This window comes from Ornithodoros turicata, chromosome 10 (genome assembly GCF_037126465.1).
Source record: "Ornithodoros turicata isolate Travis chromosome 10, ASM3712646v1, whole genome shotgun sequence".
In the NCBI taxonomy this organism is placed as follows: Eukaryota; Metazoa; Arthropoda; class Arachnida; order Ixodida; family Argasidae; genus Ornithodoros; species Ornithodoros turicata.
In genome coordinates, this window is record NC_088210.1 from 15,750,738 (window position 1) to 15,765,260 (window position 14,523).

General features: G+C 47.1%; 2 protein-coding genes across 4 annotated transcripts in view; both read left to right on the forward strand.

The window, feature by feature from the left end:
* The window catches only part of LOC135370651 (unconventional myosin-XVIIIa-like), a 60,119-nt gene extending 57,407 nt beyond the window's left edge, over positions 1-2,712 (forward strand). For all 3 annotated transcript variants that reach the window (XM_064604437.1, XM_064604439.1, XM_064604438.1), the window contains exon 38: positions 1,066-2,712. In XM_064604437.1, the coding sequence (XP_064460507.1) occupies positions 1,066-1,183 (118 nt within the window). In that variant the 3' untranslated portion in view covers positions 1,184-2,712. The remainder of the gene's footprint in view (positions 1-1,065) is intronic.
* A 3,080-nt stretch (positions 2,713-5,792) lies between these two features.
* On the forward strand, positions 5,793-13,612 carry LOC135369730 (solute carrier family 13 member 4-like). The gene is made up of 14 exons (XM_064603246.1): positions 5,793-6,056; positions 6,117-6,258; positions 6,313-6,462; positions 7,481-7,769; positions 7,859-7,895; positions 9,006-9,125; positions 9,602-9,718; positions 9,782-9,856; positions 10,856-10,963; positions 11,038-11,221; positions 11,290-11,448; positions 12,313-12,450; positions 12,506-12,728; positions 13,479-13,612. Coding segments are annotated over exons 1-14 (1,878 nt in total). The 5' UTR covers positions 5,793-6,054.
* The last annotated feature ends 911 nt before the right edge of the window (positions 13,613-14,523 follow it).

The window sequence follows — 14,523 nt, forward strand, 5'->3', positions numbered from 1 at the left end:
GCGAATTAGGAGTTGGGAACCAAAAGAAGTGACATTTACATGATAGTATTCAACAATAATGTGCAACAGGAAACATGCCTGGACTTGGTAGTGACTGCAGCTGGTGCAAGATGTGTGCAAGCAGAACAGATAATCAAAAGGAAGTTATCAGTTTTGTTCTCGGCCAATGACTTTAAAATGACACATATGCAAATCCATATGTGTCATATGCAAATGCATATGTGTCATTTTAAGGCATTGCATAGATAAAAATTGATGAAGAGCTTTTGGGATCCCCTTGGATGCTCGTGAATGGCACATAGTTGATAAACCTTTTGTGAACTGAACAGCCTGCGGTACCTAAGCAGACCCATCGTCATGCCTGGGCTAGTGCAAGCGATAAAGCATGAAAAATGATTGCGGTGTAACTAATTTTGTGATTGTGATGAACACTAAATTTGTGGCTAACTGATTTTGTGATAAGCAATAGTGTTGTTACTTTTCACAATATAAAACAATACTTTGCTGCTTTCAGCTGAGAAATTCTGTGATACCTATGCAGTTACAGCTTTACATATTTTTTGGTTCTGAGTTTGTTGCTACTGGTTGCGACATTTTTTTTTGCACGCCAAGAACTCTGCTGCGATGCACGAGACACCTGCAACAGTAATTCTCGGCCAATTTCCCCCTCACCCATCTTCACCTCGGTAGAGCATTGTGTCTGAAGTAGAAAGGTGGTGGTGGAGGTGGTGGGTGGGCGGCAGGGGGGGTGCTTCAGGTTTATTGTGCCCCTGGCGGACATCCAGGGGATGCACGGAAGTGGTCCAAGTGAGAGGGAGGGGGTCCTTTGCTGGTTCAAGGAAGGTGGGAGTGGCAAGACAAGACTCTTCGATAGAATACACCTTGAGAATCACAGAGAGGCCCCTGAAGCGCACCAGGTTCTGGGGATCCCCAGAAATGAAATACGGCGGTTATTGCTCTAACCCAGATTGTGTAGCATGGATACTGTAGGGTGCATGACAGAATAATGGTATAATCGTATGCATAGATCAAGATAAGACCTCTGTATTCGGCGTTCTCTCGCAGATCCAATGAGAGCCCTGTCTCTGGACTATCCTCTGTGAGCCCCGACTCCTCAGAAACAGTTGAGTGCCCGAACGATGGCCGCCGGACCTACACAGATGAACAGCTCGTCAACGTCTGAGGTCAGCCCGTTCAGTCCATTGCGGTACACCACATTGGTGTGTTCCAACAGTCCATTTATTTTACGTACACGACTCGGACGTGCATTCCTCGTTGCGACGCCTTCTTTAATCCGTGCCGCCGATTTGTCGCCAAGCCACAGCCGTTTAGAATGGTGAACCGTTCTTTTCAGTGTTGCACCCTTGGGTAAGGCTGAAAATGCCATTTTTGTGACCTAAATAGATTTCAAATCGGTTACGTATGAAGAGTGCCAGACAGTGGCTTTTACCTTTCAGTTCACCTTTGGTGTATTCACCAACTGCTGTCAGCACCCTGTGATATCTACACACCTTGTACGAGGCAAACCAAGTGCTCTCTTTACTTAAGCTGTACTTAAGCTGTAGCTGTTTGGTCTGAGAACAGCGTCATAGTAGACGTATGGCTTAACCTGCAAGCTTTGAGAAATGCCTTGCCTTGTAAATCGTTTTTTAAAAGTCTTTTTATGCGCTTGAATCAACTTAATATATTGCTATGGGCATCATGAAATCTTACGGTTATTATAATGCATTTTTGAGGGTGGAATACGTCTTGAAATCGGAGGTGCTGCACTAATTTTGTCTAATATATCCGTACATGATGCAAAGAGTTGCTGGTGACAATGTTGATCTTGAGACACTGAAAGGGCCATGGTGAGGTAGTCGCCCTTGTAGAAATGTGGGTGCTCGATTGTATAAAGCGTGAACATTCGACAAAAGTTACTGGAACCTTGCCTATACACCTTACCAACCACCTGGTAGAAGCTTATCTGTGAACTGTGCTATGAGTCAGAGAACATTGCACATTTCATTCATCGAGAAGATTCGTGTCTATTTATAACCGTGTTCCTAGGTCAGCATTGCATCATATTAATGGTGCCTCGATGGTACATACTCTGCTGTGCCTAGCATGGAGACAATGCATTGACCATGATATGCATATGACAATGCAATGGCCATGCATCACATTGTTCTCGTGTTACTCAGGCCGAAGTCTTCCTCTATGTGCTGCCGTCACTGAACAGAGAGGCAAGTGTGAGGAATGGAAGTTAGTGTTCAAATCTTTGTACTATATGCTGGCATTATGTGTTACGAGATAACTCTAATGCTGCCCTGTCTCTTCTCTTGTACACCTTCCAAAGTGCTTTGCTTGGTCTGTTTCGTACTTCTTGTTCTAAGCCTGAATTTCAAATCGTCTTGACAACGAGATTGAGGATCACTCAGTGGGTTGTGCCCAACATGTCCAAGTGTTTTTAAGTTATGTCTTGCTGTCGGTTTACTTTCAGTTATGAGATTAGAACAACGTGGCACAGCTGGCTTATGCTTTTAGAGTAGTTGAGATTGTATGCTGGCTTGTGGCATTCTTATCGAAATTGTTTGCGATCCCACAGTTGTGATGTGGAAGGTAACACAAAACAAGAATGCAGCAACACTAGAGAAAAATATGAATATATAGATGTAAAGGTGTGTGTAATTATGTAATTATGTTTAGTAAATAAACATTTTTCCCTCTTAAGCTTTGTATGCGTGACCATTTTTTTGTTAAGTCTGAACTATCCTTATTGGCTTGGCTCCAGTGCTGCTAATAAATATTTGCAGGAGTCGCACTGCACCATGAATACATGGACTATAACATTGCCCTCGAAGACTGGAAGGAAAGTTAAGCAACTAAGTTAAATTATAGCCACACATTGTTTCTGCTCACACATATCAGAAGAACTCTGAAGGCTGTTTCGGTCACGAGACTCACCATTTTAATATTTGCGGTTACCGGTAACCAAGCAGTTGAACTGTTTTTTTTTTTTCTCACATTTTTTCACATGAACAAGTAACAAAAATCACATTTTTTGTTGAGGTTATGGTTAGTTGTCGCAGGTGAATTGCGGTTACATTCCGGTTCTTAAGAAAATTTGTGTTTCAAGCGATTTTCGGTTCCGTTCCGGTTTCAGTCCCTAATTCCTACTGTACTCATGTTGTATAACGTAACATCACCTCTGCTGGTTTTTTTTTTTTGGCAGGTGAACTTCGTCGTCCGAGTTGTGTCGTCTGCATTACTTGTCATGTACTTTCTGTTCGGGCTTTGTTCACCATACAGCGTTTACTGGCGGATCATCGCTTTTCTATGAAACCCTATTATGCAACTACGATAGCAAATCTGTACATTGATTTGAACCACAGTTATTTTATTTTTTATTTTTTAACAAGAAGGTGAGCTGAAGAAAGGCTTTTCACTTTGAGCTGAAGAAACGCACGTTATATTTTTTTTTTTTTTATAATTGGGGGTTTACGTCGCGAGATAACCGAGGAAGAAACGCATGTTGAGAAGACATGACTAGAGATGCGTGCGGAGTATGGTTATATCCGTGCGACATCTTGAAGTACGGACGGCAGCTGAACGTTTTGAAATCCGCCCGGTAAAATGCGGATAACGCGGGTACTGCTAGCATAGCGGTACCTTCGCACGTGACTTATGCGTTACGATAGTTTGTCTCTGCTCGTGGGAGAGAGGAAAGCTTGGAGACACCACGTGACAATATCTGCTCGCTAGACTACTCTTACGTCACGCTAGGCTCTTCATCGATCGTCATCCGGGGGCCGCTGCACGGCAGACGGGTGGTTTTTCAGGCAGGGCTCTAAATCGTGAATGTGGTAAAACACCGCTTCGGGAAAATATATTGCATGGTCGCTTATGGTAGAGTGTGTAGCATGAGCCATCAGTACTCGGTCACAATTTTCGTCTTAATCGCACTCGTCGATTTTTTTTTTTTTTCTAGACAATTAAAATGGAAAATTACTGGCAATACTGTGTCGAAGTAGTCACCATCTGCGCATTGCTCGTCGCGTACGGTGGCACATCTAACGGCATGTGGACGACACTGGGTCGAAAACGAAAACATACCACTACTATCCATCCATCCACCCGTACAGTCGGCTACGTAGCCATCAGGACTCGCGAGCAGCAAATCAGTCGACGAATTGCGGATTATTTCCCACCAGAGGTGACCCCCTAGCCGTTTCCAGCGCCTGTGCTCCGGGGATGACTCCGGGTGAGTCCTGCCCGGGCCCCCTCCTCACGTGTCCTGGTGGGTGCGAGCAACCGTCGGGTCTTGGGGCGAGCGGGCCCCAGCCCACGGCTGCCCTCCTCTCGCCGTTTCACCGCAATTTTACTAGTAAAGTAAAAATAATTGTTCTCTGTCGCATGTATAACTTGTGCTGGGTTTACGGGTAAGAAGAAAATGATGCCCATGGACTACGTGACGTCTTTGTGATTTCTGCATTGATAAAGTCTGCCCCCTATGGTCATCGTAAAATCTCTTCACCGAAGTGAGCCTCCATGTCTTCAGAAGAACGCGAGCACCACTACGGAAAATACGAGCCCCTTATTCATGCAGCTTTGGCGTATAAGTATTCTCTTCATCATTCTGCCGCTATCTAACTCCCTATCTTCGTTTTGAACTCTGGAACACGCATGGAATTCACTGTGTCGTCCTGATGGATCTTACTATCCTTATGATCTTACGGTTCCCCTCTCAGTATCTTTAAGAAGTGTGACGCCGTGGGGAACGCAATCTGCCAGACGTCTGGCAACATTGCTTCTCGACAGTTTATACTACACTGTAGTTTATACATTGAATTTTCGACAAAGGGACCCCCCCCCCTTCCTCACCACAGTGAGTGTCTGGATCTGCACCTGACCAGTGGCGGATCCAGGGGGGGGGGGGGTCGTTTGGGCGATCGCCTCCCCCCCAACCGTCAGTTTATACATGGGATTTCTCTCTCTCCCTCCCCCACTACGCGCTCCAAGAAAGAAACCGCCCCCCCCCCCCCCCAAAGACCGAGGGTCTGGATCCGCCCCAGCCCATGACCACAGCTGTCCTTCAACGTGGGGCGGAGACCGAGAAGTTACTGGTGCTGTTGCTAGGAAACAGACGCATGCGCTCTCGGTGACTTCACCTGCTGTTTGAAAAACCGAAACTATGGAGCTTTGCGTATCGCGGTCACGAGACCATAACCATAACAACGCCGTAGAGAGCCGCCACCGAGAGCGTCTGTCCTGTCGCCCGCAGCGCCACCACAGCCTTGCACAAAGGGGCGCTCTATTTCCCATCGCCATCCAATGCCTCCCGCTATCTCTCACCATGCTCCCGGAAGGAGCAATGACGTCATCCGCGGAATACGACAGCAGCGGCCCCCAGTGGTGAGGCGTCGGTCGTAGCGCCCTCTAGTGGTGTACCCTACACAATGGTTAATCCTTCTATTCATCGGAGATAATCCGTCTATTGGGGGCTGCATTGGAAACAACACCCGAAGAATATAGAACTTCCCCATAACTCACTAAGCTTCCAAAGCTTCAGGTACCACGATACTGGTGTAGGAATTAAGAGATTAGGGAGAGAGACCCTGAAATTCCAGAACGTTATTACAATAACCTGCGCTTGCCATAGTAGAATGATCTAGCAAAGGCTGACGGCATGATGGGCTTGACTTGGGGCAGAACATGCGAAAAATAAGTATAACCGCTGCCGGGAAAGTACAGTTACTTAGTAATCGATTACACCAAAAAGTAATTGGTTACTCGAAAAATTACTTTCACAGTAAAGTAACTGATTACCGGAAAAATTACTCAAAAAAGTATTTGATTACAGGTAACGCAATTACTAGTAACGCGTTACGTACAAGTCTGGTCGTGGGTGAACCTCATGTTGTCGCTCCGAACCCCAGAGGACGAAGAAGCGCTAACCACACTCTGAACCCGTGCGATCTCGTGTCGCGTACTGACCGTGCTCGAACCTTGTTCCTTACTGTGAGCGTCAGGAAACTCTCATTGTCCAGGTAGCAATACAAGGAAACCAGGACAATGTAAGTGACGGCTGAACTTGAAATATATGGCCCTTGTCATAGACTGTCTCTGGTGTGTAGGCCAGCAGCAGACCACTCAACGGTTAAAGAAGATGCGCATCAAGGGGACATTCGGCAACGAACTTACGGTTTCATGAAACTGGCCATCGGTTACATGACACCGTTCTTTCTTATGCCCATCGTTTTTGTGTTTGGAACTAATGTGAGTTCGGTTAGATGTTAATGGCAAACTGTATACGAATATCTGTGCTTACAGCCTGTGAAGTGTCTGTACATCATGGCAGTAATGATCATGTTGTGGGTATTTGAACCAGTTCCCTACCAAATAACGTCGTTCGTGCCACTGATCATGGGCCCGATGCTCAACCTGACGACGACTAAATACCTGGCGAGATTCTACTTTAACGTAAGTAATCTTTACCTGCGCTTTACCGCACTTTCTTCTACAAACAACCAGCAAATAAACGCGTGCTTTGGAAGCGATTATTCGACGAAGCCTGAACGTAAACGAAAACGTAACTGTGGCATGTTGATTTGACGCCTGAGACAATAGTGAGTGTTAGTAGATGACACGGTATCGCCTCTGCGTACGTAAGCGATGTCGTTGGTACTTCTGCGCACGCGTAAGACCTAAACAGAGCTCTGCGCACCGCTTTCCTGTCCCACGCTATCCCTTACGTACGCAAAAGCGATAGCGTACGATGCACTAGAACCCTATATATTAGAGAGTTTTGGTACATCGTACGCTATAGCCTTTGCACACGTAAGGTTGTTGGTGGTTAAGCGCACTGCGCGAAGCTCTGTTATGGGCGTGCGCAGAAATCAACGCTATCCCATACGTACGCAAAGCGATATAGCGTACAGACGTGGACATGTGGAGAGAGGACAGCAGGAAGGAGTGGAGGACAGGGGGGTAGTATACGTCCTAGGCCGACTTCAGGGGGAACTGTAACCGACATTCGGCATTAAAGTGCTCGGAAAACATAGGGAAAACCTCAGACAGCACAACCGGTGGTAGGATTCTCCATGGCTGCGGCCGCCGGAAGCGCTGTCGTGATTGGCGGACTCGATTGTTACGTCACGTTGTTTAAGCGATCAAGCTTTGCTTCTAGGTGGTGTTGGCACGGTGCTGGGCTTTGGCCTTGCTTCGGCCGAGCAGGTTCACGTCGCGCTGCGTGCCACCTGATTGGCATTCTCAGTGCGTCACAGAGTGACGTCAGCCTCTTTGTGTGTCTTATACGCGCTCCGCCCTCAAGGATCTCTAGAGCCGCTAGAATGCTTCAAGCGGATCTCAGTTGCCTTTTGGCTGTGCACTGAGCACGTGCCAGATGCGCCTGTAGGAAACGATGTCAAGGCTATTGAAAAGCGCACTATGCGAAAATAAGGGGGTCAACTACTAAACATTCCTTTTGTTTTTGTTCAAGGAGCCGATTGCGAATTCCATCGCTGGATTAACCGTGGCCCTCATTGCACAAAGCTGCGGCCTCAACCGTCGCATCTCCTACAACTTGATCCTTGTGGTTGGTCCACGAGTCAAGTGGCTCATGCTGTCTTTCATGTCCATAGTTTTCTTCTTATCAATGTTCATCAGCAACGTGGCAGTGACCAGCATTATGATGACCGTCGTCGACACCCTTATCTACGAGATATCGCAAAGCAAGCTGCGGAAGCGTATCAATGACCTGCTCAAGAAACGAAACAGCCAAACTGAAGGTCCGTATTCCTGAGCAGCACTGCAATATGCATACCCAATTGAGAGACACGCTATTCTTACACGATAATTTATCTTGCTTGTCTCCCAGAGCTGGACTTCGATGAAGTCGTTCACATGGAGTCCGGGTAAGAAATCTTTTTCTCGAACCATCAAACTATCTTAGTGATGCAAAGAAAGCCTTGTCTACACAGACTGACCGCAGAACTCTCGCTTCGTCTTCAGGGATCCCCAGAGCCTAGCCCCCCTCCCCCCCCTTTCTGGGCCCCCTCTTTACGCTGTATTTTCTCTGCGGTTTCGTGGACCGCCAGAGCCAAGCGTAGTTCGAAGGGTCCCCTCTTCGCTTCTTGAAGCACACCCTACAGAGTACAGACCATACAGTAACTCATTCCCTTGCCGTCCCCTCAAGGCGCGGTAAGGGCGCGCTGGACCACCTTCCAGCAGCCACCGTTAATTCTGAGTGAGCTTCAAAGAGAGCGGACGACCGTGGCAACGTCGTTGTTGAGTTTGTTAAATGTATCGTTACGCGCACAGTCTTTGATGACAGTTGAAGCCAACTGCCTTGAAAAACGCGCGTAGCGTCAGCAAGCGTGTAATGTACCAACCTACCAAGTATAGCATTGTATTCAATGCCCTTTTAGAAGTTGACACGTTACACACTTGATGGCGCTACGTGCATTTTTATGGCAGTTGACTTCAACGGTCGTCGAAGGCTGCACGGAGAAGACAGTCAGATTATACAACGGAGACTGCTGCTTCACTGAAGCGCTAAAAGAGGGCCTCTTGAAGCATACTTGCCTCTAGGGAAACATGGCATCCTGTGGAACTTGTGTTCCTAGATAACTAAAGATAAATATCGACAAGATTGAACTGTACTCTCCGGATCCCTTAACGAGCTGGACTCTCACCCCCGTTCTCTCACAAAATTGCTTTGTCCCTAACCGCATCCAGCCCACCAACGCTCTCCTCTCAATGCTCTCTTCACCTTTCTGGATACCGTAGGACTTCGATGCTTATTGTGAAGGGGCTCATTATTTCATTCCCCGCATCAGCACCAGCAATGGGGTAGAGCATCGCCCCTGGCGATGAAACTCCCCATTCACCATCTCCTAATAAAGTTGTTGTTGTACTTATGAGGGAACTGGCATGACGCTCCTACGTCAAACACGTAATACAACAGGACCCTTTTATTTTTACCGGTTGTGCTTTAGTAAGACACATATCGTATATTTCTCTAGCAAGAGCAAGCAACTTCGGAAAACGTTCCTCCTGAGCATCGGCTATTCAGCAACGCTCGGAGGCATCTCTTTCGTTACCGGGAACCGTACCAACATCCAGGTTGTGAACTTCGTTAATCGGTAAGCTGCTATAGCTGATGCCCCAGGTTCGTTCTCCTCAAGTCGTTCCTTTGCTTCAAACTGGGTGACACTCCTCTTGTGTCGTTTGATAATGTCATCCAATTTTTGACCATGTGTGGATTACATAGTCAGGTGTAGATGTTAAGTATTGCTCCGCTTTTATCCAATATCACCGAACTCCTCATGTAAACATCTAATCCTGGATCACCCCATCGCTCACACTTGTAGATCCTCACTTGTTATCATCTGCCAAGCGCGTTAGCCTGTTCACCCCTCATCTCTTTCTTATCCTGGTCCATCTCATCGCTCATACCTGTAGATAGCTTTTAACTACCACACACTCTCACATCCCACTCTCATCTCTCCCATAAACATCTCTCTCACACTCACCGTAGTTTTGGCGCTCTATGGCCTTTGTTGCCTTTGTGCCATTAAAACCATAATCTCTCTCTCTCCCCTTTGCTTAAAACCACCAGGATAGCACACGATAAATGGCTAACGACAATCTCGTGGATGCTTTACTGTCTTCCTGTCGGCTTCGTGACCATGTTACTGGGATGGGCATTTTTATACACTGTCTACCTGAAAGAGTAGTAAGTTGCTCGTAGAAAGTGGAGACAAATTGTGGCACTGGCTTACCGAAACCGTCCCTGCAGTGAACACCAATCCCAGTTGGATGTCAAGGAGGTCAAAGACGTTGTCCGCGAGAAACTGGAGAACATGCCCCGAACGTAAGTACAACAAGCCAGAATAAAGAAAGGCGTAGCTGCAAGTGATACGTGTTGCTGCATCCGTTGAACTCATGTGTAAGATTGTGGTTGGTGGCCACGGCTTGGTTAGACCATTAGAGTGGTGAGCCCCAGGGGGACTTCACTGTGAAGCCTCCAACGAATTTTTGTGGCGATTTGTTCGAATATATGTTGCGGAAACATTGCTCGTTGCCGCTCCTTCAATGCTGAATGGTTTTGTGCACTTCACTGTTTGAACGCAGAAGTGATGCCAACTTTAAGGTCATGCGCCCTTCAGTTCTGGAAGTACCAAAGCAATCCTAATGGAATCCTGGAATGCAGTCTTATAGTGAATAGACCTTTACACGAGAAACGTCATCATGACGTTGGTAGACAGACTGAAACCGAAACAAATCGGAAGGGGAATGAGGGTGGGTTCCATGAAGGGGCACTTGTTCGCTGCCTCCTATTGGAAGAAAAGTAGGACCGAAGGTCGCGTCTCTTAGAGGGACCATCGTAATCCCTCAAGACCCTAGCTTTCGGACGCGACCTTGTTCGCCCTTAGCTTCGGGCGTAGTTCAAGTCTACCAAATTGGTGGCGCTGTCGAGCACTATGACGTCATTTGTTTACAAACAGGGAGAGGTCTATTACGGTAACGAGTGGAGTGCAGTCTGTTGTAGCACTATCACTATATTGTGACAGATTTAGTATCAGCCCTGTAAAGTAATTACAAGCAACCAAATTTCTGTATTTACGGTATCAATAATTGATTGCATTGAGGATTACTTTTAGTATTATGCATTTGTAGCTATACATTAATTTTTAAAGTAGTTTATAATGCACTTGCAGTTGTACGCCAATTACTTTTTCAGGTAGCTTGTTGTAACTTCAGTTACTTTTAGAATTATCTTAGATACGTTTTCGTCGAACACTATGACGTCATTTGTTTACGAACAGGGAGAGGTCTATTAGTCGGTACGATTCCTTTCACCTTTCAATAGGCACGCCGAAGTGTTGTCTACGTTTCTGTTTGGCTTATGTATCTTGCTATGGATTACGAGAAGGCCGGTCTTCGTCGCGGGATGGTCTGATCTGTTAGACCTCCAAGAGTAAGTGTTCCGACCTGGAGTAATTTTCAACGACATGGAATTTGTGCGAACTGCCGCCATTTTCTCTTTCGCAGGAACTACGTGACAGACTCTTCCGTCGGATTTCTGATAGCATTCATAGCTTTCATGATTCCTGTAAAGAGCTTCAACTTTTCCCTGGAGCATCGGCTCATGGAGTGGAAGTTCATACAGCGGAACATGCCGTGGGCCATCATCTTCATCATCGGCGGCGGCTCCACGCTTACCGAGGTCATCAAGGTATATCCTCCTTTTGCGCTTGAGTGTGTCGTATAGTACTGCAGTACGAAAAAGAAAATTTCGTTCAGAAAAGTACGCTCTTCGACAAAAGTATGGAATACGTGAAGGACGCCAACGTCGGATTGACTCCCGGACTTCTCCTAGGCGTTCTTGCAAGTTCCTTCATCACCGAGTTCACCAATGCCGAAAACACCGTCTATAGCATACTGAACTACGCGGACACCAAGGTTAGAGAGTGGATATTTGACACTGACAAACGCGAATCGAACTCAGTTCCGAAGAATAGACCTCTGCCCGAGAAACGTCATCATGACGTTGGTAGACAGGCTGAAACCGAAACAAATCGGAAGGGGAGGGCTGGGTTCCACGAATGGGTACTTGTTCGCAGCCTCCTATTGAAGGAAAAGTAGTACCGAAGGTCGCGTCCCTTTCATCGTAATCCGCTCATCGTAATCGTAAGGGATCATCGTAATCCGCTCAAGACCGTGGCTTTCGAGCGGGACCTTGTTCGTCCTCTAGCTTCCAGAGTAGTTCAACCCTACCATATTGGTAATGCTAAAAGAAAGGTCTATGCGCTATAGGGCAGTATGTCTGCACAGGGGAGAGGGTAAAGACGGGAGACACCACGTGACAGTCTGTCCAATCACAAGCCAGCAATAAGGGAGTGTGGTAGACCTGTATGGTGCCCGCAGAAGAAACCACGTGCGCATCACCTTGAAATCTGATTTGGGGGAGGGTCCAATGAGGTCGCTTCGCTGTCAAAAGGGGAGAGAGGGAATTGGAGAGCTGCACATTCCGCTGAAATGCTTGCGTAGTGTATGGCTCAAGAGCTACAGTCAGAAGCGTATTTCCGCCAGCGGAGAGCCCGCACATTTGGACTAGAGCGGGGCATACGAGAAGGTTTCGGACGGCTCTATACGTCATTTTTCGACCGGTGTTTTAGTAAAAGTTTGAGGCTTGCGTCTGCATTTGAAGTATGCGGGCGCACTACGTTGTGGCTAGGAGGCGTCACGTGCCCACCTAAGCCAGTCTTTGGACTTGTAGGCGGAGTTGACCTGTCGCCAAGTATAATATCAATCGTCGTTTTGCAGCAACGACAAAGGCCCAGCAATCCCTTGTTCTACGCGTTGCCCATGGGTCTTGCCAACAATTTCGCATTTATCTTGCCGTCTTCAGAGGCCTGGAACGCCATCGTGTTCGAAATTGGTGGCCTCTCGGTAATTGACATGGTGGGTATGAAGGCCGTGCCAGTGCTTCATCTCATAGGCGTACTGTACTTTCCAGATAGTACCTGGTCTCTTCATGAAGACGGTCGCCCTCCTGTTGAGCATGCTATCATTTTACACGACGGGCAAACTACTGTTTCATATAACGGACAACCTAAATGATTCCAACCACTCCATGCCGTACGCCTATACCCCATCAAGCGTAAGAAATAAATTTGCTCAGAATTATGCGTGGCGTAGTCTCCTTTCCAAGTGTTGTATAGTACTCTTGACATCACAAGGTCCGTGTCTGTTATTCGCTATACCAGGTGGACTAACCACCAATGGACTACACTGTTCAAAAAGAGAGAGAGAGAAGAAAGAACTGTCTGTCTCTATTCCTTCGTACACCGTCACGAAGTGACAGGATACGGAAGCGTACGAAACGTATCACGTGTTCTCGTCGGTCGTCATTGGCTAGACGCCCATTGTCGGCAGGCATTGCATCGCCTGTCGAGTAGGCCTAAGAGTCCGTACAAAATTTGACTTGCCCGTCTGCATTTTCTTCACCGAAACGAACGCACTGAGTAAGTAGCATTCTTCATGTACTGTCTCTGACGGACATTATCAAAGTGCTGGCTCCTATCCCCTAGGTCGCAAATTTGAGTAACTAGTCCCAAACCGTATAATGTGGTTGCCACTGTGTTCTGTAAAACTTCTCGGAGCGGCAGAATACCTCGTCGTTTCCTTTGAGGATCGGGCCTTTAGATGCTAATCTTTTTGCAGCTTGGTCAAGCACAACCGCAAATGTTGAGTGAGCGAAACATGATATTGTCACGAAGCGAAATGGGCCGTCGAGTCGTCGAATAAACAGCAAACGGCAACTACATGGTAGCAAAAGCACAAGAGTGATAGCTCTCTGAACACAACTGAGTCCAGCCTGGAGCGCACAAGCATTTAATTTTAAGCGTCGCGCCGAAAAGTCTAGAAACAGCATGTGCGTTTGCCAGAGAGGAGGCGATGTGTCTGGAAACTTCTTGCTGCTTCTTCAGCATGCGCCGGGATGAGATGTACCGTTTCGTTCCTGTCCTGGAAGTTTCCCGAAGATGACTCGTGGCAATATTATTGGCTATTGCTCTACAACACCTGCAGGTCCGTCTACGTGGACAATATCAACCAGAGATGAGGAAGTTACCCTCCGAAAAGGACGGTGAGACGGCAAACTTCAAGTGGGGCTGCGCAACAAAATCACCACAAACGCTGTGGTATATCTGTAATCTATGGGATGTCAGGAACATGTGTGCGAAATATTTCGGTTCAAAACTGCGCAGCTGCGTCCTTACTAATAATTCGTTTGAGCAAAAACTGCGCAGTTTTTGCTCAAACTAATTATTAGTAAGCAAGCGCTTCGCCTCTGTGAAGCGAGAGGGCGCTGAAAGCAACACACTGCTGACATCCGGCAAGGGAGAAAGAATGCAGAATGCAGGCTTGGAAGCAGACGACAATGCTGGGTGACGTCACGGAATCCTCCTCCGGACGAATCTGCTCTTAGCATTTCAGTTTCGATTTGCTGTTGTCATAATGTACAGATCAATTACACGCGCAAAACGAATACAAATGTTGTATTCGGTATCGAGGGAGTGGTTCGTATACGGTATGTTGCTCACCTAATTTTTTTTTCGAATCGTTGCGAAGTCTCCGTTTCAGGCCGGTAGCTGAACGACCAACTATTCACCGGTAGCCCAACCATAATTTCGGATCGTTGAAAACAGGAAGCGTACGCCTCTTGCTTTCAACAAATCGGGGCAACAACGGCCGTACAGTAGCTCGTGAGTTGCTTGATGTTGAGGGTTACAAAGCCATCCTGCGATCCTAGGTGACTTTGTGGCCCTTAGAAAGGGTGCGTTTTCTTATTCAACTCTGGCAACTCAGTTATTTGAGTGGGCGAAAACTAGCCAGAGTAGCCCAGGAGTGACAACTCTGCTCTGCTCTGAAGAGGGGTAGCCGTCGTTATGACGTCACACACAAGCTAGCAGACGACGTTGCGTCCTGGGCCGACTTCTAAGGGAACTGTGCCGACATATGTCTGAAAGCGTT

Excerpts from the sequence above, each read along its gene's own strand:
- LOC135369730 (XM_064603246.1), top strand. Across the intron at positions 7,896-9,005 it reads GTCGTTCACATGGAGTCCGG|CAAGAGCAAGCAACTTCGGA; the intron begins GTAAGAAATCTT and ends ATATTTCTCTAG. Across the intron at positions 11,449-12,312 it reads TGAACTACGCGGACACCAAG|CAACGACAAAGGCCCAGCAA; the intron begins GTTAGAGAGTGG and ends GTCGTTTTGCAG.